This window comes from Mesoplodon mirus (genome assembly GCF_964341445.2).
Source record: "Mesoplodon mirus genome assembly, chromosome: 6".
Lineage (NCBI taxonomy): Eukaryota > Metazoa > Chordata > Mammalia > Artiodactyla > Ziphiidae > Mesoplodon > Mesoplodon mirus.
This window is the reverse complement of record NC_138982.1, coordinates 99,241,168-99,267,775: the sequence shown is the minus strand read 5'-3', so window position 1 is coordinate 99,267,775 and position 26,608 is coordinate 99,241,168. Positions and strand designations below refer to the sequence as shown.

Here is a 26,608-nt window from a genome sequence, read left to right as displayed (position 1 = left end):
TGGATTCTTAACCACTGCACCACCAGGGAAGTCCTACCATCATAATTTTTATATGTTTTTTGTGTCTTAAATATTTCATTATAATTTACAAAACAGATACGGCTACAAAAAATAACTGTGCTGTTGAATCAGGTAGCGTAAAAATGTCAGTAATAGAGCCATCAAGGGACATCACACTTGCTTGAAAGATGTTACTTTTTTGGGGACAAGAGAATCACCATCTTTCATTTGGTTATGTATTTTTCTTTTCTGAGAAACTATTATGAAAATGTCTATTATACTTACCTTTGAATTTCAGACTGAGCCCATAAAATAATGTAAAGGTACAGATTCCAACTATTGGCAAATTTGCTTTAGTATTAATAATTACTTCTAATTATTTGGTTGTATATAGCAAATGACCAAAATACTTTTCAATGATCTTGAGTAGGTAGGTTCATACTTGTAGGTAATATAGAGGAAAAGATGCATTTGAACTATGACCACCTAAAAATTAACATCCTACATATATGTTTAAAATTTTCATTATGCCATAGAGTAGAGGTGGAGCAATCTTATGAGTGACTTTAACCTTCTTCTTTAAGTGTTGTAGAAGCAATCTGTAGTTTCAATGTTTCTAGTGGTTGCGCCCTTAAGTAGTTACCCAAAGCTGGTCCTGAGGAGAGTTCATCTGCTAATCAGCTGTCCCTTTAATGACAGCTGGAGGTGATTTAATCTATTAACAGCCTCTTAAGTACTAGCCATAGGAGGACATTGAAATACAGAGGCTCAGGTGATAATCCTAGGAAATAAACCTAATGATTCAACAAGTATTTATTGGGAGCCAGCAACACATAGACTAGATACTGCAGTACAATAGAACTCTTTGCCTTCCAGGTGTTATCCAGATTTGGATAAAGAAGGAAAGATCAACATATAATTAAATATTTAGTAGGAATTTTTCATATTGTTTCTGATCTCTCAGCCTAGTATTCGCTATCACAACCAATTCAAAGCCCTTATGTCCCTAGCTATTGGAAGGCAAACCTTCCTTGCAGACTTCAAAGGAAGAGAATAGTTGACCGGTCTTTTGAATTCCGGATTTAAAAATCAAGACAAGTGGTATCTGCCTGAAATATTCTTGTAGTGATTGTCTGATTAACTTTTCCATTGCTGTGTATCAAACCACCCCAAACTTACTGACTTAATAAAGATTTAAATTCCTCAAAGTCCTGTGGGTTGACTGTGGCGCTAGATTGTGCTGAAAGGTCCAAGGTGACCTCACTCACACGAGGCATTGATGCTGACTGTTGGCTGGAGGGCTTCAGTTCTCCTCCACATGGCCTTTCATCCTCCAGTAGATTAGACCTTCTTCCTTATATGATGGTCTCAGGATAGCATTCCAAGAGGGCAAAGACCCAAAGTTCAAGTCTTCTTGAGGATCTAGGTTTTGGAACTCACACAATGTCATTTCTACCACATTTTGTTGGTCAAAGCAAGTTAGAAGGCCAGCCTAGATTCAGGAAGTGGAGGAACAGACTTGACTTCTTGATGGGAGGAGCAGTAAAATCACATTGTGAAGGGGTTATGTGTTCTGGAGCAGGTGGTTGCTCCCATCTTTGCAAGCATTGTCTTTATTTCTTCTTCTTTTTTTAAAAAAATTGAAGTATAGTTGATTTACAATATTGTGTTAGTTTCAGGTGTACAGCAAAGTGATTCAGATATATATATACATGTTTTTTTTTATTCTTTTCCATTATTCATTATTACAAGATATTGAATATAGTTCCCTATGCTATACAGTAAACCCTTGTTGTTTATCTATTTTATATATGGTAGTATGTATCTGTTAATCCCATACTCATAATTTATCCCTCCCCCCATCTTCTTTTTATTAAAGTGGGCAATCCAGTGGCAACCTGGCTGTGCAGTCTTAATAAATATGAGAGACAGAATTACAAAATGTGACAATGGGAAATTGTAATGAAAATCTGGAAACCCTGGAAAAGCAGGTATGCCATATGTTCCACGAGATGGGCAACGGGAAAAAGTTCAGACTCTGTGCAGATTCTCTGTTCTTCTGCTACTTGTTGCCAAATCAATGCTTTTAAAACTCTCAAATTAGAAATAACAAAGACTAGTAACTAAAACCATTCTTATTTTTTAAAGTTGATATCCATTTGGGAAAAGGGACAGTTGGACATGTTGGTTTGGCAGAGTTCAGCAAATGATAATCTATAACATGTTTTAAATGGCCTCATAATTTTGACCACTGAAGTTTTGACTGAAAATAGATCCCTGACATTTGAGACCAAAACAAAGGTATTTTGATGGTCTACTGGATCAGAATAAACAAACTATGACCAAAGACCTTTTGAAGCAGGAAAGTTCAGAACCTGATGCTGGTCTCAGGGCTGTATCCATGAGCTGGTGAAGTGGGAAATATAACTGACTTAATATTTTTTCAGGCCAGTTAAATTATTTTGACTAAGGATATACTCAAATGCAAATGCGTGGAATTGTTAATTCCTGGGACCAAGCAAGGGGAGGAAGAAGAAATTTATCTTTATGTGTTCCTTCTGGGCACCAGCATGTTACATATGTTATCTCATTTAGTCCTTATATAACCTCAGTGTGTTAGATTTTTATTCTCATATTATAAATAATTCTAGCTAATCACACTTACTAGTTATTGAGCACTTACTGCATGCTAAATACTGTGCCAAACATTTTACGTATGTTATTTTAATTTTAAAAACAACTATATAGGTAGGTATTGATGTACCCATTCTATAGATGAGGAAACTGTCTCTGAGAGTGTAGTATTTTGCCCAGTGAACCGCAGCCAACTAGTGATGGAGCTGGTCTTGATTTTAAAGTCTACACCATACCACACTGGCTCCCTAATCACAGTTGTATGGGGGTGGGGATGAGGGTGGAGTGTGGAGGTGGCTGCCAACGATATAGGCTGTACATTCTGGAGTCTGACAAGCCAGTTTTTTACTCTCAGCTCTGTCATTTGTAAGCTGTCTGAACTTTTGGTGAGCTCCATAACCTCTCCAAGCCTTTAAAGAGGGGTGAGGGTGCTCAACTCGCAATGTTGTTTTGTGTATTAAATGTGATAACATCTATAATACATCTAGCAAAGTGCCTAACACATAGCAGAGACCTGGCTATCAAATGAGAGCATTGTTTCTATCTACTGTTTGGACATTGTTTCTGACTCTTCCCCCGGGGTGAATAGCCTATGACCTTGGTTTGATCTTTGAAATGATGCCGTCATCTAGTGAAAAATAAGCCACCCAGACACACACACATTGACACATGACTAAAGACAATGTGGATTAACATCCTTTAGCTTCACGACCCAGAGCCCCGAGGCTCATTGGTACCTGGAGAGGTTGCCTAGGTCAGTGCTTCCCAAACTCTCTGTGCTGAAAAGCCAGCTTTAAAAATTTCCAACCCATTGCAGACCATACTTTTGTAAAATACTGTAAAAATGAATTACTAGGAAAATGAAATGAAAAAAGATACATAAAATACAAATCCATTTAAAAAAATTATTAGATTCAACAGCATAGAATTGGTATATCAGTTTCTGACCACTTACTCTCAGTTTGTGTTCTTATCTCCCTATGGACCCTGTAACAATTAGTGAACCAACATTGGTCCATGGATCACACCTTGAGGAGCGCTGATCTAGCTAAGACAGACTCTCATAGTTAATTAATCCTGGCACGTAGTAAGGGCTGGGAAAGCCACTGGCCTGCATGTACTTTGTCCTTTGTGCAAGGAAAGAAGCAAACATGAAAAATGGAGTGGATGTGATGTTTAGGAGACTGAGGAGCAGCTCAATTCCAGCTTATTCATCTGCAGTTGCTTGCAGTGTTTCGACACAGTTGTATAAAGTTAGGGCTTTTTTTTTTTTTAAACAGATTGTCAACATCTCAACGCAGTCTCAAAATATTTCTGATGAAACCAGGATTTTCACATCTGATGCCAGTAAATTAACTCCTGAGAACATCACCTCTGCTACTAAAGTGGTTGGACAGATTTTTAACATAACCAGAAATGCTTTACCTGAGGTAAAACTCACACAGTTTTTAAAAAGAGGAAGGGAAGGAAGGAACAAAGAAAGACATTCCAAACTCTGCTTATTGCATGGCATGGACTTGGGCATGGTTAGGTTGCTCAAAACCAGTTTGCAGAGCATTCTTGCTGAGAGAGGCTCGAAGAAATAGAAAAGGGCTCCTTGTTCAAATATTCTCTTTTGGGATAGTCACAATGATCATTATCATGTTAAACCTTCTGGAAAGTCCTGGAATGAACAAGTCTATTTCACTTTATTAATATGTTTATCAACTATATTTGACATCTCACCTCTATTCAATTCCAAGTAACTAGAGTTCCAAGAAACTCGCTTTGGATCGTGCTATTTTAAACTGGGATCCCTTTCTGCTGATCATATTTGCATTTTGTTTTTGGCTTTCCAAAAACATTAAGCTTAGTTTACATTTCTGATATCATGACCTGTTAAACTCTGGTACCTGAAAATGAGAACTGCAGGCAACATTTACCAATTGGCACAGCTTGGGTACTAGTCTAGCAGGGCTTATAAACCACCAATATGGAATGACCCAGTGTCTACTAGTGGGATATCAGCATGGCCTGAAAATATCTATTTACTTCTATTCCCTTTAAATGTCTTGTTTCAAAAAAATTGTTTTTTTATTACCCTAGGTTCTCTAGAAAGAAAGTGGGATGCAAATCACAAGTTAATAAAATTGAAAGAAAAATAATGACCACCAAATGTAGAATTTATGGAAGGATTAGCCGATAAAGACAGAAGGGTATCACTATCCCAAAAGAAGGCAGTTAAACTGTAATCAAATGCTGATGTACTCCTGAGTTTTTAATTGTAAGAAAACTGGAAATAATTTTACTAAGTCTAATAGTTACTAAGTCTAATAGTTATAGTAAGTATCACTAATACATTATACTAAGTATTATGGGCTGTAATGTTTTGAAGAGCCCTGCATTCTTATTTTGTTTCTGCTTCTGTATCCAGGCATCTGCTTTTGTGTTCTTGGGGGTAAGGGTGGAGGTTCTGTGAAAGACCTTGCTATGAGGTCAAATTCAGAGACCTAAGCTTCCTAATTGACTAGATTTATATTTTCACTGAGCCTTATTTTTATTCTTTCTGCCATCTTATGTAGATTCAAAACAAGCCTTTGATTTTGAAAAACACCTCTGGATTACCATACCATTGGTGCCACTTGATACCATAATAATTCATGATAAGTATGGTGATGATGATGTGTGATATGTGTCTTCTGTGATGATCAGGGCCTTCTTCCTGGCAGGGGTAACAACAGTGAGTCAACTTCTAGATGCCAGTGAAGATGTTTCTCAAAGGGCTGCTGCTGGTAGTGATAATGATGCTACCTTTGCAACGTAAGCACAATTCCAGTTTGGAAGGAAAACCTAACGAAGTGCTGCTTACTTTTCTAGGTTGAAGCATTAGCAGAGGTGTCTTTATTTCTCTCATGGATGCACTAAATGGATGATTCCTCTGGATTGCAGACTAAAGCCTTAGCTTTCCACCTGATCTTCAGTTATTAAATGGAGTGGTAAATGTTAACTCCTGGTTCCAGGGGTGGCCATGGCCTGGGAGATAAAGAGTAACTGGGATGATTTCGATTACGACTTGTTTTCCCAGCCTTTGTTTGGCATGCCCCAGGGACCACTGCATGCATAGTTTTTCCAACTCCTTTCTCAGTGCACAGAGCTGCAAAAAACAGAATAACTTTGCAAGACACATTTCTAGTTCCCCTGCTGCCCCCCGACCCTAGCTCAGCTCTCCCCAAGATCCTAGTGTATTTTGATTAAGCTTTGTTTAGCTTTCCCAAGGCTACAGTGAAAAAAAAAAAGAAAAAAAGGATCGAACTTTACCTGCTTTCTCTCTTTTCTATTCCTATGTTATGGATTACTTTGGGTTGTATATTTATAGTAAAACTCATATGCTTTATTCATAGAGGTCTCTCTATGAATTCATTGTGTTTTTATCTTATATACAGTTTTCTTAATTCTTTAAAAAGTTAATTAAATATGCATGCTCGTTGTAGAAAAATAAGAAACTATATAGAGGAGCAAAAGTTTAAAAATTGTCTCACCTTTATTAACCTGTTGGTATGTATTCTTCCAGATTTTTTTCTCTCTGTGTGTATGTATCATACTACATACTCTTTTAATTTATAACTTGTTTTTGTCACTTTAATACTTTGTAAACATCTTTTTAATATAAATACCTATGCATCTACATCATAAATTTTAGCTAACTGCATAATATGAGTCAACTATTATTTAAGCAGTTCTCTGCTGCTGGACATTTAGATAGCTTCAAGTCTTTTGGTATTTCATTCTTGTGCATAATCTTTGTTCGCATGACCTATTATTTCCTTAGGAGAAATTCCTAGTAGTTCTCAGTTCTCTAATATTATAACCAGTACCTATTTAGTGTTGAGTCCTCAAAGTAGAAAAAGTGCACATGCCTGAAACAGGACATTCACAAGATTATAATTCTGAGAGACGATGGTAGAGGTGTTATAAACAATTGAACTGGTGTATTTTATGACTTCAGATTTCTCTAGAAAATATCTGGGTCCTTCTCACTGGGAGTGTGAACACTCCCATTTTTCTTGAAGTTGGTCCAGAGTCTATGTTCAGTGAACTCCCTTCAGAGCTGGAGGCTCTGTGTTTGCAGTCTTGCTGGAGGCAAAGGAGAGGAGTGGATGTTTTTGGTGAGAAGGCTGAGGAAAGAGCCATTGTGGGATTTGGCTGAGAAAGTCACAGATCATGAGATAGATGAAAACACTGTCCCGTTAATAAACAGTTATGAATTTTACTGGCTTAAGGCATGGAGAAAAAAGAAAACAATTCTGTGCGGTTTATGTGTAAAGTCCAAATGGCATAGAAGAAGGTGTTTAGAGGATAAATAAAACATTTCAATATAGGATGCGTTGAAATATGAAATGGTGTAACCACACTCAATCCTTCCTTCCTCCCACTCCGAATTTCTAGTCTACTTATTTGTCTAAGGATGTATCAGTTTACCCTCTCCGAGGTAATCTTTTGCGTAAACCCTTGTGGACTTAGGTCTTTATTCATGTAAATAAGGCTTTCGCCTCAATCTCGAGCCCTAAAATTGTGTCAGCAAGCCCTTAGCTCTCCTCAGGAGCATACTCTTGGTGAGCTGCCAACAGAGGTAATCTTTCTCTCTCTCCTTTCTCCCCTGGAAGGAAATTAGTTGTTACTTGGGGCAACTCTTCCTTCCAAATTCCATCCACTTAAGTGAGACCAACGTGCAAGGTCTCCTGATAGGTACCAGCCTAAATGGTGAATCTCACTCTGACTTTCCCCTTCTTTCATCGAGTTTCCTTTTTGTGTCTCTAAGCTACTGAACTCCCCTTCTACACATATGGGGAGAAGTGGACAGGGTGAGAGTGAAACAGAAGAGAGTGACAGGGAGGAAAGAACTCACTCCAGCTTCAGTCATCGCACGTTGTCACGGCAGAGTTCTCCAGCATCCTTTCATGTATTCTCTTGTTCTAAACTGGGAGGAGGCAGGGTGTTGAAGTGGGCCCAGCCAGGGCAGTCCCTGCTGGTAAAAGCATCTGACTCAATCAGTGAATCTAAGACCTTATTTCTCCATTTTGAACACTTGCTGTAAAGACTGATCCATAACCTTGAAACTTTGCTGTTACGTTCAAGCTCCTAATTGTCCTTGTTTACCTAACTTTGGGAATGTAAAACTGCTAATACTGACTACCTTGTACATTTCCATTGCACATTTCTGTTTGCATTTCTGTTCTAGCCAGCTTTCTTTGCTTACAAGACAGCTGATCAAGTTATCTTAACCAAAAGAGAGTTACTGTAAAGAGGCATATGGAATCTCCTGGGAACCTAGGAACAGGATCATAATACAGCTGGGCCCTATGGATGCTGGACCAGGGGGATGATGGCAGGGCTTCCAAGGCAGCTTTGAAGCTCTCAGTAGAGCAGTTTTGGGTCTTCCCTGTGGGAGAATGTAACAGCAGAGGCTGTTGAAATCACACGGTTCTGGATTCAAATCTTAGCATTGCTTTTTTTTTTTTTTTTTTTTTTGCGGTACGCGGGCCTCTCACTGTTGTGGCCTCTCCCGTTGTGGAGCACAGGCTCCGGACGCGCAGGCTCAGCGGCCATGGCTCACGGGCCCAGCCGCTCCGCGGCATGTGGGATCTTCCCGGACTGGGGCACGAACCCGTGTCCCCTGCATTGGCAGGCGGACTCTCAACCACTGCGCCACCAGGGAAGCCCTTAGCATTGCTTTTTAGTAGCTACATGATTTAGACCAAATTACTCCATATCTCTCCAAAGAGCCTCAGATTCTTCAGTGTAATATGGGAGTGATTTTGGGACTCGCTTCAGCAGGATTCTTGTGAGGCTCAAATGAGATAATGTATGTAAATCACTAGCATAATACCTGACTTATCCATATTAAATCTTGGAAAAATAGGTTAGCAGCTGTGTTTATCATTAACATGACTCAGTAAACATGTACGTATGTCTCATCTTTATTTATAGTTTCTTCTCTCTCATAATTTAACCCTTTCATGATGTTGGGGAAGTAAAATTAAAAACAAAATCTTCTCCCAACCCAGAAATCCTCGCCACAAAGGTAGTAGAGAAAGAAAACACTTTAATTATTGTACAAGCATTAAACCAGAATGTGACGAACATCACGGACAAACCCCTAAGAGACTGGGAGGAAGAAGGGAATCTGACCTCTTTATGTAGGCAAGCAGATACAACCTGTTACATACATGTTTTCAGATAAATAATAACTAGTCCTCAGTTAAGAGAACTCGACAGCACTATTTGTCACACACAGTTTATCCCTAAGTTAACTGGGTAATTGAGGTGACCTTTTGTGTTAGCTAATTGACTTTATCCAGAGGAAGAACAAACCTTTCATATCTTTATGAAAGGAGGTAGTTTTGCAACTTGGAGCAAGGTGCCCACCCACCGAAGTTAAGCTACTACTCTCCCACAGAAACTGGGAAATAGGGGCACTAGCTAGCTCCCTCGATGCTTCCATTTCAAAGAGATGGTTCCCAGGTCCCTGAGAAAGACATTCCTAGATCATAAACCTGACAAAATGCCAATCTAGTTTTCAAAAGGATTTATTTACATTTCAAAGAGAAGAGAAAGTGCCTGCAAATTTTCTAAAGTAAATGCTCAAAGAAAAAGGAGGGGAGTGAAATTCCTTCCCTTATTTTCCACAGGAAGAATTAAGCCTCTCATTTTTAATTTGTATTTGTCCTTACAATGGTATGCAATTCTCCCTCAGTATCCGTGGGGGATTGGTTCCAGGACCGCCCCCTCTCTTACCTCCCCGGCTCCCCACGAAAACCAAAATGCCCGGATGCTCAAGTCCCTTATATAAAATGGTGTAGTTGGCTATCCGTACCTGCGGGGGGTTCCACATTAGCAAATTCAACCAACCACGGAAGCGAAACCCAAGGATACGGAGGGCCGACTCTAATGACCTCTCTGGTCCCCTTGAAAGCCAGGCTCTTCTGATATAACTGCTGCACTAAATGGAAGATTCCTAGGGGAAAGAATCTGATTGCTTCTAGTCATTTGTACCAGGTTGATGGCCAGCCTCCCGATTGGGATCTCTGAGACATGCACCCACCTACCATCCAATCAGTTACGACAAGAGGAGGAAAGAATAATATGGAAGGAATAAAGGCCTTACAAGTGGCTGTGGCTAGAGCAGCCCTTTAAAAGCAGCAAACACCCCCATGTACCTGGCCCATTTTTCCCTTTAGCCTTCAAATGCCTGAAGGAGCTCCCCTTAGTATCCCCAGTGTTTCACAGGTACTGACCTTTTAGTGGGTGCTCAACAGACACTGTTGGTTGAATGAATGCATGAATTATGTTCTTAGCAGATTGCAGTTGTGTTAGGTACTCCTCCTGTCGAAAGCAGCTCTGGAGTATGATTGCTATTCATTAAGTGGGAAATGCATAGTGTGAATTGCTGAAAATTACAGAAAATGGTGTTATGAAAGGAAAACTTTTGAAATAGAGAAGTTGACTTGAATGTTTCCATATGAATGACTATCACATTCTTTTTATGAAGTTTCTTTAATTATTTAAAAATTTATTTCTTTTTTAAATCTCACTTGGGGAAGGGAAAAGATATATTAGTGGCAGGAATAAAGATTTAGAATAAAGAACAATTACATATTAATGAAATTCTTTCATTTCTGGGAAAACTAGATTGAACCAGTTATCTTAGATATAGACATTTTGTTTTGTCAAGTACAGAGTGGAAATATTTTTTATAGGAAACAGGAAAAGAAACAGTCTTATGACTTACCTTTGGAGAACACCAAATTAACAGATTCCCCCCACTCCCTCCCACCGTCCATCTAATCTATCTTCTAATTTATCCAAAGTAGAAAAGAACATTGTGAAAACCTGCAAAGTTTAGTTAATAGCCGAGGCAATGAGCTCAGAGCTCTGCTCTTCCATAATTCCATATGAAACTGTCACCTCAGGAGTCAACACTTATAAGAGATGCTTTGGAACCCGAGGGGTCTGTGTGAGAGGAGAGAGCTGAATAAGTGGAAATTGAGTCTCAACACTGGAGAAACAAGAATCAAATGCCTGGTGATTGGGGGGTGGTAGCGCCATCCTTTTATGAGAAAAGCAGCATAACAAAGACTGTTTCTACTGGGAAATCTGTCATTCTTGAATTCCAGCTTTCTGGCATCTGTGTCCAAGGTACCTGTCAGTGGGAAGAGTCCACCAGAACTTTAAAAAAAGGTATGAGTAACAAAGTAAGACTCTCGTAAAGAAAGTCAGATATTTTTAGGGAATTGTGCCAATATTGTGATCGCATGAATTCTGTGGTCATTCCTTTCTACTGGAATGTGGGACACACACAACTGATTTTATGACAAGTCTCCACAATATTATGTTGTTACGTTTTATTCTATGCAGGCTTATTGAGCAAATTGAAACTTGTTCCTTGTCTTTGGGCAACACGTCAGTGGCAGAACCTAATATAGCAATACAGTCTGTTAATTTCTCTTCAGAAGGCACTGTGGGATCTACAGGTGTTCTCTTCACTGTGCTGAAAGGTGAGCTGTTTGTTTCAGGTTCTTGTAATAGCAGAGAGCATTCTGCTACCGATAATGCTCTATTCGTGAAAGTGTAGACTTTTATGAAATTCTGCTTTTTTTTTTTTTTTTTTTTTTTTTTTTCTGTACGCGGGCCTCTCACTGTTGTGGCCTCTCCCGTTGCGGAGCACAGGCTCCGGACGCACAGGCTCAGCGGCCATGGCTCACGGGCCCAGCCGCTCCGCGGCATATGGGATCCTCCCAGACCAGGGCACGAACCCGTATCCCCTGCATCGGCAGGCGGACTATCAACCACTGCGCCACCAGGGAGGCCCTGAAATTCTGCTTTTTTTCCTTCTCATAGGAACTAGGGATTCTCTGGTTTCTGGTTCCACAGTTGTAAATGCAAGTGTGGACAAACTGAATCTGAATGAACAGGCTGAACTTCAGATCTTGCTCAACACCACGAAAAGTAGGTCTCAAATTATATTACATGAAAAAATGCACTCCAATTCATGGAATTAATAACTTACATCCATTGAACAAGAAATAACGTTTACTGTTTCACACTGAATAATTTGTGTTTGAGTATGTTTGAGTTCTGACAAATTATGTTAATGTCAAGTCTACTATTCTAGGCCATAGGGATAATTTCTTTTTTTATTTTTTCCTCTCTTTCTTTGCAAAAACCCTTTGGAGGGTAGCAGAATTGAAATGCTCTGGCCATGGATGCAAATCTGTTTTCCAACAAAAATGTAGCTAAAGTGGTTCAGTTTTACATTTAAAACTACATTTAAAAAATACTCAGTCATAAGCTTTGCCTGTGTTTACTAGTGGAATGGCACTCACAGGCTTAAATTCATCCTATAGACCTGACCTTGGGATATTTTATGTAATTGATGCAGTCATCATCTTGCAGTACCAATTTTCAGTTACCTCTACTAGTATGGTGCCCACCATTAGCTCCTTATCATATTGCATATGGCCCTTTAGAAATTCTTATGTCTATCTTGAAATGTTTGTACTTTTCTTTTTTTCTCTTAATTAATTTTTGTTGGAGTATAGTTGCTTTACAATGTTGCATTAGTTTCTGCTGTACAGCAAAATGAATTAGCTATACATGTACATATATGCCCTCTTTTTTTGATTTCCTTCCCATTTAGATCACCACAGTGCATTAAGTAGAGTTCCTTGTGCTATACAGTATGTTCTCATTAGTTGTCTATTTTATACATAATATCACTAGTGTATATGTGTCAATCCCAATCTCCCAATTCCTCCCACCCCCCACTCTTTCCCCTTTGGTATCCATACATTGTACTTTTCAGAGTCTAAAAAAAAATTGGTTAATTCAACTACAATAAGCAAACCAAGCAACACATTTACTTTTATTCTCTCCCCAAATAAAAAAATCCAGTGCCAGGAAGTACATATTTTAGAAAGACTAAGTTCATAATTCTCATTGGTTATATAATTCTAATTGGCTAATTCTTTATTGGTTGTAGAAGTTGCAAATATCTTCTCTCCAGTCTATAGCTATCTTTTACTTGGTTTTTCATGTCTTTTGTCATACTCAAATTTTAATTCATAATGCAGTCCAATGTATCAATCTTTTTTCTGTAATTGGTACTTAAAAAAATTCATTGCTCTACTAAAGTCATGCTAGTCTCCTATATCTTCTTCTGAATATTTTTAGTGTTTGTGTTTGTATTTAGGTATTCAGTATGCCTAGAATTTATGTATTTAGAGGAAAATGTATATCCTTTAATAAATTTATTAGATAATAAAAGAAATTGTTAAAAAATAATCATTCAGCTAAAGAGGCATAAAAATTAAAATAAATGTAAAGAAATATAGAAGGAAGGAATTAATAAAAAGAGCAGAAATTAATAAAAATAGAAATTAACAAATGCTAGAGTTGATCAACAAAATAAAAATTTGATTCCATGAAAGACTAATGAAAAATATGCAAGCTTCTGACAAACTTGTTAAGAAAAAAGAGAATATAAATAAACATCAAGGAGGTTTATGTCTAGAGATATGGAGATTCTTTTAAAATTATAAGATAATGGTAAATATAATTTATTCTAGTGAATCTAATTATCTAGATGAAAAGATGATTTTCTAATATATAACCAGAATACTGTAGAAATGAGGAGAGGGGTGAGTAGGGAATTTCATGTTTTAAATCTATATACTTGTATGGATTTGGATTTTACATCAAGCATGTCATTCTTTTATAAAAATAAGATTAAAAAGAAGCCATACAACATTTTTAGGGTTAACTTTGTCACCTAGTATCCAGGAGGAACAATTTGGTGGGCTTAACGTGCCATGAAAACACCTCAGAAGCCAATGTCTTTATTTCCCAGATGAAGACAGAGCAAAGTGGCTGGCTGTGGAGGACATTTGGGGGGCTGTCAGGGCCTTGCCTGCCTATCTCTCAAAGCACAAGACTGGTTAGGCTGGTCTCACCACCACCGCTTTAGTTTTCCTTGTATATATAATATACATATATGTGTGTGTGTGTGTGTGTGTGTGTGTATACACACACACACACATATATATATACACACACACGCAAATACACACACACAAGTTTTTCACTTGTGAAAGACAGCAGAGTTCACCCTCTGCTGTTTCCCTGATATGCACAACTTGAGCTCCAGTCTCTTAATACAGTGGTCCCTGCTCAGTCCCTCTGAATGGGAGACAGACCTCACAGAGCAATCCTCTAGGTACAGCTGTCCTGTTGTTCACCCTCTGCTGTTTCTTGTTTGATGTCTTATCAGTGGGGGAAGCAACGTGGTCTTGAGCTACCTTCACATCGTGTTCACTCCGTCTCACTGCATAGAAAGCAAGAATGTTTACTTTATACATGATATCCTTCCAATTTTTTTTCAGGTGGATTAGGCAGGAATTATGGTTTCCATTTAGAACATAAGGAATCTTATCTCGGGAAAAAAAACTTAATGAGGGTGGAATAGCCAACCACAGATCATATATGTTAATTACACACTGCAATTAAATAAAGGCAGCCGACAAACCACGTTTTCTGTACTTTACCCAAGTATTAAGCAGTCACGCAGTTCAGTGATGGCATGGGACTTTGTTTCTTGCTTACCCTAGGGTTCATTTATTAATTTTAGTGTCCTTTTCCCCCCTCACAGCTAATGCCAAGGCATGTGGCTTTGTAGTGTATTAGAACAACAAGCTTTTCCAATCAAAAACTTTTATAGCTAAATCACATTTTAGTCAAAATATTATCTCAAGCAAAACTGATGAAAATGTGGAAGAAGATCAGAGCACTTCTGTTGAAATGGTCTTCAGTCCAAGGGTGAGTTTTCCTATTAACAGAAATAATTCAGCCCACTCTTGATTACAAAACCAGGGACAGTTTGGGCAAAAGAAATTCACAGAACAACTCTTTGAAAGATTCTTTGACAGTATCCACTTTAACTTCCCCCATCCATATTTTTGTAGACTAGCTAAACCCAAAATTAACTACTTTGAATTTTATATCCTTTTTCCTCTCCTCAACCTGTAATGAAGATGCTATGCTTTGTACATGTCTAATTGGTTTCTCATATGCTTATCTTGGCCTATTTGATTTTTTCTACCCAATTAAGCATTTTGAAAAATCAGTTGCCATTGTCTTATCAATTCACAGTACAATGAAAAAGAATTACAGCTTCATTCCTATGCCTGTGTCTATTGGAATTTTTCCCTGAAGGATTGGGACACACATGGCTGTCACAAAAAAGGAGTCATTGATGGATTCTTGCGCTGCTGCTGCAACCATACTACTAACTTTGCGGTATTGATGGTAAGGGTGTACATGGTAATCTCCTTCCTGACAAGAATTTCCTTATATACGATTTTGGTATGTACTAACTGGAGATAATTTGGGGGGTTAGTTTACATAGACACTCAACTCAGATTAAATGGAAAAACAGGGAATGGAGTTAGAGGACCAAAAAGGGAAGTGCTGGTAAAGGCAAGTAGAATAGAGTTTTTTGCAATATAGTCTCAGGATAGATGAGTTCAGTACTGTGTATTTAATAATGAGAAGGGAGCCCATGTGCAAAAGAGGAGCTGACGGACTCCACTCAACTAACTCACATATCAGAAGCATGAAGTTGCCACAGCCAGAGGTAAGGCTGTATAGCTGTTTGCTGAAGACAGGTTCAGTACATGCGTAGCTGTGGGTGGGCAGTTTGCATCAGTTACCCAAAGCTTTTTCCATTGTAATCACCTAAGTTACTAAGTTTATGCCAGAAGATATAAGAGGAAAAGCTCTTTAATTCAACTTGTCCCATAATACCTCTGTGTGTGCCGTTTCACTCCAGTGCTACCCTGTACACGTAACTGGCAACAGCTCTGGTGTGCAGCTGTTTATACACCTCTGAGATTTCTTGGGCTGACCTTTTTAGGAAGACGGGCTCCTGTTTGTTTCATTTCCAGAAACCTATTATTCTGGTGAAAACAAAAATGTTTGTTTATATACTGGATGGAATGTTTTTATATGCAGTGGACCAGGGAGGGATGTAGAGTGTCTTACCTTTACTAAGGGGCTAGTAACACTATGACTCTTCCAAAGAGAAGCAGGTGTTTTAATTTTCTAGTAGCTAAGATGTACCCGTGTTTGAGGAGCCAATGGAGATCTAGAACATACTGGTACAACATAAAATATCAAATTATAGAACCTTGCTTTTAAAATATTTTTGAGATAACTATCATTTTCTTATTTTAATTACAAATATTTAAAAATTGATTTTGACTATTTATTTTATAACTTGCATTATAGAGAGATCTACTTTCTCAATCAGAAATGTAAAGATAAAATTTTACCTTTTTTGATATCTTAAGATCATTAGTGTTATTGAATAGCTGTGTAAAGCTCAGATTGCTTTATATATTAAATGATACAGACTATACTGTCATACTTATTTTTCTTCTTTTTTGAAGTCAGACTTCCAGCTATTCTTACTAATATCTGGATCTGCCTCAATGCCCACCTACTCATGTTTGTAATTAGTTTTGGGTTGCAAAATTTTAAAAAAAAAGCTGATTAGAATTGTATGTAAAGTTTAAGAGCAGATAGGCTCTGAGTGTATAGATGATTTCTAAGATCTGAAGATATATGTATTCTATGATTCTTTGTCATCTACTTAGTATACTGCACATAGGAAGTAATGTGAACTTTTTGTTTTGTTATTTTTTAAAACAAAGTTTATTTTATTTTTATTTTTTCCCTACTAAAGCAATACATAGTCATTGCATACAGAGTGAGTCTACTTACTCAACAGAAATATACTGGTATGGAAAAATGTGTATGATATCTTAAAATAGCAGTTTGAAAATAATTTGATTATGTTAACAAACCTCTGTTTATTTGTGCAAAGAGACATAGATAATATTTGTAAGCACCTATAAAAAGGTCATCTCTGGAGAAGAGTAGGATTTCAAGAGGTAGGGTATGATGTGGGGTAGAGGCAGTAAAGAGGAACGTGTGCTTTTTGAAATTATGTTTCTATATTATTTTCATGTTTTATAAATAAGCATTTTCAGCTTTTCTAATTTTAACAATTTAAAAAATTAGAAAGTACAGACAAGCAAAGATAATTATGTACATATATCCTGTCCACCCAGTGACCGCCATTATTACCTCTCCAGATTTCTAAGAGTACGTACTCATGTGGAATATATTTTTCTATGACTACATACTAAAAAGCTGGGGTAGATATAGATATACTACATAAAAATTATACCCAGTTTTCCAAAGAAAAATGAACAGGATCATTTGAATATCTTTCCATGTCCATAAAAATATTTCTGCAACTTTATTTTTAGTACATCAGCTTAGACATGCAGATTTTCCCTTGGATTATAGTTACACATAAAAATAATTTAATGGGTAAATAAAGCAACTCTAGCCAATTTAGATCTAACACAAACAACTTTGATTTTAGACATTGAGGAATAGTATATATGTCTTGCCTAACTGAATTAGTTAGGTAACTGTTCTTAAGCCTCTATTTCATGTAAACTACTTAGAGATAAGGGGTTGATTTATTTCCTTTTAAAATATCACAGCTTAATATAAAAAAAGACATCTGGCTATTTTGATCAATATATCTGCTTTAATCAGTGTATCTCTTTATTATGTTGACTTTCATAGATATTTCGGAATGGTTATTTAAAAATAATGAGTCAACTTACTTTCCAGAGTTTCAAAAAGGAATATAAGTATCCTGAACCACTAGATGCATTTTCCACATTTGGATGTGCATGGTCCATTGCTGGTCTGGCTCTCACAATTATATTACAGGTCAGCACTAGGTAACCTGAAGGGAAGCAGGCTCTTCTCATGAGAGAAATTGCTATCCTGACATTATTTCCTCTCAGCATATTCCCATTAGAATACAGTCTCTTGGAACTGGAAGGGAAATCAGATTTAGTTGAACATACTCATTTTACAAGATACTCAGTCCTGGAGAGACTAAGACATACACACAAATAAATGTATACTTACAAACTGTGGTAAATGCCTTGAAGGAAAATTACATACCATGTAATTACAAGTTTGTCACATAAAAATGTGGTCCCATAGTTCATCAATGCCACAGTTCCTTAGTGTTGAATAGAAGCATAACTGCCAATCTGCATTGGCAAAGAGAGAAACATTGCTAAACAGCAAGTTTTTGAGGATAAAAGTAAATTTTAAACTGTATTAAGGTTTCAAATGGTAAAACCTTTAAAAAAGATTTTGAGAGGACCTTCAAGATGGCGGAGGAGTAAGATGTGGAGATCACCTTCCTCCCCCCAAATACATCAAAAATACATCTCCATGTAGAACAACTCCTACAGAACACCTATTGAATGCTGGCAGAAGACCTCAGACTTCCCAAAGGCAAGAAACTCCCCACGTACCTGGGTAGGGCAAAGGAAAAAAGATAAAACAGACAAAAGAATAGAGATGGGACCTGCACCTCTGAGAGGGAGCTGTGAAGGAGGAAAAGTTGCCACACACTAGGAAGCCCCTCGACTGGCAGAGAGGGGGTGGGTGGGGTGGAAGCTTTGGAGCCACAGGGGAGAGCGCAGCAACAGGGATGCAGAGGGCAAAGCGGAGAGATTCCTGCACAGAGGATCAGTGCTGACCAGCACTCACCAGCCTGAGAGGCTTGTCTGGGGAAGATGGGGGCTGGGAGCTGAGGCTCCAGCTTCGGAGGTCAGATCCCAGGGAGAGGACTGGGGTTGGCTGGTGCACAGCCTGAAGGGGACTAGTGCTCCACAGCTAGCCAGGAGGGAGTCCAGGAAAATGTCTGGAACTGCTTAAGAGGCAAGAGACCATTGTTTCCAGGTGCGTGAGGAGAGGGGATTCAGAACACCGCCTAACTGAGCTCCAGAGACAGGCGTGTGCCGTGGCTATCAGCGCAGGCACCAGAGACGGGCATGAAGCACCAAGGCTGCTGCTGCAGCCACCAAGAAGCCTGTGTGCAAGCACAGATCACTATTAACACCTCCCCTCCCAGGAGCCTGTGCAGCCCACCACTGCCAGGGTCCCGTGATCCAGGGACAGCTTCCCCGGGAGAATACACAGTGTGCCTCAGGCTGTTGCAACATCATGCTGCCCTCTGTGGCTGCAGGCTCCCCCCACATTCCGTACCCTTCCCTCCTCCTGGCCTAAGTGAGCCACAGCCCCCTAATCAGCTGCTACTTTAACTCGGTCCTGTCTCATCAAAGAACAGACACCCTCAGGTGACCTATATGCACAGGCGGGGCCAAATCCAAAGCTGAACCCCAGGAGCTGTGCGAACAAAGAGAAAGTGAAATCTCTCCCAGCAGCCTCAGGAACAGTGGGTTAAATCTCCACAATCAACTTGATGTACCCTGCATCTGTGGAATACCTGAATAGACAATGAATCATCCCAAAATTGAGGCAGTGAACTTTGGGAGTAACTGTAGACTGGGGTTTGCTTTCTGCATCTAATTTGTTTCTGGTTTTATGTTTATCTTAGTTTAGTATTTAGAGCTTATTATCTTGGTAGATTTGTTTATTGATTTGGTTGCTCTCTTCCTTATATATATATATTTTTTTCCTTTTTCTCTTTTCTTGTGTGTGTATGCATATGCTTTTTTGTGTGATTCTGTATGGAAACACAAAAGACCCCAAATAGCCAAAGCAATCGTGAGAAAGAAAAACGGAGCTGGAGGAATCAGACTCCCAGACTTCAGACTATACTACAAAGCTACAGTAGTCAAGACAGTATGGTACTGGCAGAAAAACAGAAATATAGATCAATGGAACAGGATAGAAAGCCCAGAGATAAACGCACGCACATATGGTCACCTTATTTTTGAAAAAGGAGGCAAGAATATACAACGGAGAAAAGACAGCCTCTTCGATAAGTGGTGCTGGGAAAACTGGACAGGTACATGTAAAAGAATGAATTTAGAACACTCCCTAACACCATACACAAAAATAAGCTCAAAATGGATTAAAGACCTAAATGTAAGGCCAGACACTATCAAACTCTTGGAGGAAAACATAGGCAGAACACTCTGTGGCATAAATCACAGCAAGATCCTTTTTGACCCACCTCTTAGAGAAATGGAAATAGAAACAAAAATAAAATGGGACCTAGTGAAACTTAAAAGCTTTTGCACAGCAAAGGAAACCATAAACAAGACAAAAAGACAACCCTTAGAATGGGAGAAAATATTTGCAAACAAAACAACTGACAAAGGATTAATCTCCAAAATTTACAAGCAGCTCATGCAGCTCAATATCAAACAAACAAACCAATCCAGATATGGGCAGAAGATCTAAGTAGACATTTCTCCAAAGAAGATATACAGATTGCCAACAAACACATGAAAGGATGCTCAACATCACTAATCATTAGAGAAATGGAAATCAAAACTATAATGAGGTATCTCCTCACACCGGTTAGAATGGGTATCATCAGAAAATTTACAAACAATTACTGCTGGAGAGGGTGTGGAGATAAGGTAACCCTCTTGCACTGTTGGTGGGAATGTAAATTGATATAGCCACTATGGAGAACAGTATGGAGGTTCCTTAAAAAACTAAAAATTGAACTACCATATGACCCAGCAATCCCACTACTGGGCATATACCCTGAGAAAACCATAATTCAAAAAGAGTCATGTGCCACAGTGTTCATTGCAGCTCTATTTACAATAGCCAGGACATGGAAGCAACCTAAGTGTCCATTGACGAATGGATAAAGAAGATGTGGCACATATATACAATGGAATATTACTCAGCCATAAAAAGAAACGAAATTGATTTATTTGTGGTGAGGTGGATGGACCTAGAGTCTGTCAAACAGAGTGAAGTAAGTCAGAAAGAGAAAAACAAATACCGTATGCTAACACTTGTATATGGAATCTAAAAGAAAATGTATTCTCATCTGGTTTTTCCTCCCAAACTCAAGATGTATCACAATGCTTCTTTCTTTCAGAATTATTTCTCTCTAATAAATTCCTTCACAACTGTTTTCTCAGATGTGTAGATTCTGGAATTTTTTGTTCTAAAGATATTGCCATTTAAACATTTTTTCCTGAAGTTTATTTAAAAAAATTAAAAGTCTATAGAAATGTTGAAAGAGACTAAGTGAACACCCAAATACCCTTCACCTTGATTCACCAGTTGTTAATATTTTGTTTTCTCTCTTTTTCTATTTTTTCCTGAAATTTTGAAAGTAAGTTGTAAACTTCATGGCTCTCATCTCTAAATTCTTCAAGCATGTATGCATCTCCCCCAAACAAGGGCACTCCTACATAGTATAATATTATTATCCTCACTCAGAATATTTTACTCAAGAATTTAACATTAATATAATGTTATCATGTTAATGTCCATATCCAAATTTCTCCAACTGTTCCAATAATGTCCATTTTAGCTGTCCCTCCCCCATTGATTTAGTAATTGTGTCTCTTTAGTTGTCTTTAGCCTAGAATAATTCCTCTGCTTTTTAAATTTGTTTTGGTCTTTCATGACATTAAAATATTTGAAGTGTTCAGGTTATTTTATAGAAGGTAGAATATTCTACAATATAAAATTTCTCAGAAATTTTCCAATGATTAGGTACAGGTTACATATTTTTGATGAGAATTCTAATCATTAAGTCTTTTTCATTGTGGCACAGCAAGAAGTGCATGATGTCAGTTTGTCCCGTTATTCCTGTGTCCTTTGCTTCCTTGTTTAAAGTAGTGTCTAGTAGATTTCTATACTGTAAAATCTCAATTTTTCCCTTTGTAAATAATAGGCAATCCATGCAGTGAAACTTTGAGACTGTGTGAATATTCTGTTCCCCAACTTTTACTCAGTGGTTTTGGTATTCACTGATCATCCTAACTGGTATATATGATTACATTGGTGGGTGAATTATGATCTCTAAGCTATCATTCCTTCTATATTTAGTCACTATATTACTTTGGAAAGAAGTGTACTCTCCAGTGTAGCTGGAGGGAGTCCTTTCATGTTGTTTTTTCATGTCCCTATCAGTCTATAAGCGTTTCCTTATTTAAGGCACAGCAAGATGGTCCAGGTACATCTTTCACTTTTTCTGCCCCATACTTAGAATCAGCCATTTGTCCAAAGAGCCAGAATTATTTTTGATTCTTTTCTTTACCTTTCACACTTAATGAGTCTCTTGCCCTTCGTTTAAAATTTTTACATTGAGTGCTTACTGTGTGCCAAGCAACATGTGAGGAGGTAAATACAAAACTATGAACAAGACATATAAACTCCCCTCTCCCTTGGAATTTACATTCTCGGGGGGAAGACAGACATTGTACAGATATATACAGAAATAAATATATAATTACAAATTGTGGTAAGTGCCTTGAAGGAAAATTACATGCCATGTAATTATGTCTGTCATGTAAAGTAAAATGGCTCTTATATCTGTCTTTTCATTTGCAAAGACACTTGAACAGACAGTTATTTGGTTCCATGTGAATAAGTTGTGGTAGCTGCGTAACTATTGGTTTGGCCAAAAAGTTCGTTTGGGTTTTTCTGTAAGATGGCATGGAAAAACTAGAATGAACTTTTTGGCCAACCCGATAGTTTCTTTGCCTAAAATCTCACCCTTTCCAGTTGTCATCATATTTGTGTGTGTGTGTGTGTGTGTCCTCTATCAACTTGTTTTTAGCAGTTTTGCTGTCATAGATAATATATATATTATATATTTCTGTGCATATAATAAAAATGCACAGAATATAGTAATATACAGAAGACCCGTTTGAAAATAGCCTATTTGAAAATAGCCTGTTCTCTCTGTAGATAATTTATGTTTGAAATTGGAGAAAAATTAAAAACTAACTTTACTTTTATATAAATGGATTCTTTTGGATGCTTTTTGCATTTCTTCCCATTAAACCTTTCAGAAGAGTTAATAAAATTTTGAATTATCCAGAAAATCTCAACTAAAATATCATGAGGATGGACAGAGTTCTGTTTTAATATAAGCTTTTCATTCAGTGTGGGAATCCAAAGACTAAGAAGGACCATAGTGGAATGTTATGGTAGGACCGTAAACGATATATAATTAGCAAACAGATTTGTTCATCAAATTCTGAGACATTAGAAATAGAGAAGTTCTTGAAGGTGTTAGAACTTTAAGCACATTAATAGTGAAATATTTATTTCAAGAGGCCTTATAATCTGAAAAATTCATAAGGATCTAGATGGTAGTGAATGGAAATTTTATAACTTTCTTTAATACTGGAGAGACCTGTGATATGTCATGAGTTTCAAAGAGAACTTGGTTCTACACCCACAAATTGTATCTTCAGATGAAGGAACAGTCCTTGGGCATGTTTTACATTAGAAGACCTTGTTGTGGACCATAGAAGTATAAACATATTGTGGATGCTAAACACCACTGTCTGATGGATAAGTTGGCCCTGGCTGCCAGGCCTTCTGCTGCATTCTGTTAGTTATATCAAGTCACTGGAGAGCCCTGGGAGGGGGCTACACTGGGCATAAACTCCAGGAAGTAGAGTTCACAGGAGGGCATCTCTGGAAAACAGCTATCACCTTGGATTGAAAGACAGGTTCAAGAAAGGAGGTATCAACCTGTTTTCTCAAACTCACTTTGTGAGAATCAGATAAGAGACAATGTTTCTCTGGTGTAGTTAGGAAGGTCCGTTTACCAGCTGGCCCACTGGGCTATGAGCTAGATTTACAGTGGGTAATAATATTCTTTTGTTCCCTCATGATTTCACTGGAGTTTTTTTTGTAGTTGTTTTGTTTATTAATATATTTATTTATTTATTTTCAGGAAAGTCAGAAAAACCTCAGAAACCTGGGTATTGGTCAATCTGTGCACATCAATGTTGATTTTCAACCTCCTCTTTGTGTTTGGAATCGAAAACTCCAATAAGAACTTAAAGACAAGTCATAGTGACACTGATAATACTGACTTGAGCAATAATGAAATGTCCAGACAAGACACCATTGTCATCTTGAATCCCACATGCACTGCGATTGCTATCTTGCTTCACTGTTTTGTGTTAGTGACATTTACCTGGATGGGACTCAGTGCTGCCCAGCTCTATTTCCTTCTTATTAGGACCATGAAGCCTATTCCTCAGCATTTCATTCTTTTCATCTCTTTAATTGGATGGGGTAAGTGTTTGCTTCTTCACTTACTCAGGAATTTAATTTTGTTGAAATCATTTAATTTAAACAAACACCTCTTGAAGACCTAATAGTACAAGGCCTTGTGGTAGGGGAGATGGAAAATCCAGCAATCACTAAGAGTGCCTTCTGTCTCGTGAAGGAGTGTCTTCTCCTGTGAAGAAGGCAGATGTGATCAAGGCAGCTATACTAGATACATCATGAGCTAACTTCATGTTCATTTCCTTTAACATCTCTATTTATTTGACTTGAGATTTAGACCACATACAAACTTCCTAGCTACTTTATATATTTTTTCTGTAAATTAACTTTACTTCTTTTTTTTGAATTTTATTTTATTTTTTTAAAATACAGCAACTTCTTATTAGTTATCTATTTTATACATATTAGTGTATATAGGTCAATCCCAATTTCCCAATTCATCCCACCACCCCCCGACCCTGCTTTTCCTAGCTACTTTAAAAGAAATGTTTCAAGACAATCAGAGTGACTCTTTTAAGAAAAATAATTTGAAAAATTTAATGAGTTCCAGCAAAGGAGAGTTGTTTTCGTGTTATCTAAATTTAAATTTATTCAAGTGAAAGAGGAATTAGACCATTTAAGAGTGGAAATTGTGGTAAGAGTTACAAAGAAATCAGAAATAGTATAGGATTGTTATGTATAGCCAACACTGATAGGGAAAGGAAAACACAGAAAAACTATGTCTACTGTTGACCTACATCTGTAGGATCATTTAGTACACTGTCTATAGTGGAAAGAACAATACATCCTGAAAAAGGTCAGGTGTATAATCATTCATGTTCTTTTATAATTAATCCCAGTCTTGGGTAAATTATTAATTCTATGACTCTTTATCACATAGGAGTGCCAGCTATAGTGGTAGCTGTGACAGTGGGAATTATTTATTCTCAGAATGGGAATAATTCACAGTGGCAGTTAGACTACTGGCAAGAGGAAATGTAAGTTTATATTTTTTTAAATGTCCATTTCTTTGATATGAGTGTAACTATTCAATGACATTGAGTCCAAGTGTCGCTGTAATATGCATCTCACTTTATAATTGTCATATTATAACTGTGTATTTCAAATTCTCAAAGAACGCATTATATTTTAAATATGGTGGCATGAAAATTTCCTATGATAAATCCTTTTGTAAAGCAAGTAATTGTCTTCTAAATTTATAAATGTGAACTTTTTAATATTAAATTTGTCTTCTTTGATTAAGTCTGAAAATCACAGGACAAAAGAAGTGTGATCATTAGTGACCCCTTATCTTAGTTTTCTCATCTAGAAAATGGGAATAACAATAATAGCAATACCTGCTCTGGGGTTACTATGAAGGGTCAAGCGAGTGTGAAAACATTTTCACACTTGAAAATGTTTGAAGAGCGGTATCCATGAAAGTGCTTGAAGATCACTATCCATGCTTATGAACCAATTCTATGTTGATATGATTATAATGAGTATTTCATGATGATTTATCACACATAAATTCTCCCTGTGACTCCAGCATGAATAATTAACTGTCAATAATGGAAGTACCTGAATGCATGGTATTTGCCTTCCATGTGGGGAGAGTAAGAAAGTGGTGCTGAACTCTATGTGTATTTCTGCTACCAAATGGCAACTGCTCTTTAATTTATCTTCCCTTCTTATTTTATAAATTCAACCATTCTGATCCCTGGATTCTGCCTTAAGTCCCAAACCAACTCAAATCAAAACAAAACTCTTGGAAATGTGCAAGTATACCCAAGGGAAGGCTGTGGTGTCAGAGTGCTTACCTATTTCCAGGGCTGACCATGACCAAGTGTAGAATAGGGAGCTAAACTGACTGGCTTGATTTTAGGAACCATATACTCTGGGCACTATTTTCTCTGTTTGATTGGGATTAAATATCTTTTAATGAGTTTTAAAATTTTAATTCTACAATTAGATATCAGGAGTAAAATGAAAATATCTCATGGGAGAGGTAATTCACCTCAAATTGCATTATTATTAATTTCCTATCCTAACCAAGCCACAAGGCTAGACCTACTCCTACAGAAGTCTTCAGTAGAAAGAAGCCTGCTGTCTTAAATTTATTCACACCAAGATGTAAATAATTGAGAGCAGATTCTTTCCTGAGTACAGTATTAGATGTTAGGGAAGACACTGGGCAACTGATAATAAGAGTTGGGAAGAGGGGAAAGGAAGTGTAACATGAATATCAGCTTCATCTTGGACCCTTATCCCCCACTTTCCACCCTATACACACACATCAAGGCTAACATATTTTCAGGATATATTTAGAAAGAGGAGGGACTTTTTTGGGTTTTCTTGAGTTATCTTCCCAGAAGTTGCTCCTCAATATATCATACTCCCTGTCCCCCCACCATGGCTCCCAGTTCTGCCAGTCATACCCGAAACCCCTAACCCAGTTCCCTTGATGTACTGCTATCTCTGCCAGGACCCAATTAAGGGGTGACTGCAGGGCAGGCCACCCTCCTATTTAATGTTCTATCCCCCAAATGTCTGTCCCACCGTATAGGCTGTTTCAGACTTCCCTGAAGGGTTGAGGTAACCATTGGGAAATTATAATGCATGAGGAAGAATTTTCTGGAAGCATAAGCTATATCTTCTACAGCTGTCTTTTCCCATGTTTCATGACAAAATCACCAAGGAGTTAAACGCTTCATCTGAGGTTCACCTATGATGCTCTCCAGACCTCAGGTTCATAGCTGTTTGTCAGATGCAACCTTGACCTTGTGACTCTCCAATCTCAATTCTAGAAATACCACTCCTACAA

The 26,608-nt window shown here is 37.7% G+C and overlaps 1 protein-coding gene across 1 annotated transcript in view; it reads left to right on the top strand.

Moving 5' to 3' along the window:
• The window catches only part of ADGRG7 (adhesion G protein-coupled receptor G7), a gene marked incomplete at both ends in the record, with an annotated part of 74,940 nt that overhangs the window by 5,539 nt on the left and 42,793 nt on the right, over positions 1-26,608 (top strand). Inside the window, 12 exon segments of the mRNA XM_082624366.1 lie at positions 1,880-1,920; positions 1,926-1,991; positions 3,915-4,078; positions 5,326-5,433; positions 11,029-11,168; positions 11,512-11,619; positions 14,318-14,349; positions 14,353-14,484; positions 14,818-14,973; positions 17,377-17,489; positions 23,465-23,811; positions 24,686-24,782. Of these exon segments, the coding sequence (XP_082480492.1) occupies positions 1,880-1,920; positions 1,926-1,991; positions 3,915-4,078; positions 5,326-5,433; positions 11,029-11,168; positions 11,512-11,619; positions 14,318-14,349; positions 14,353-14,484; positions 14,818-14,973; positions 17,377-17,489; positions 23,465-23,811; positions 24,686-24,782 (1,504 nt within the window).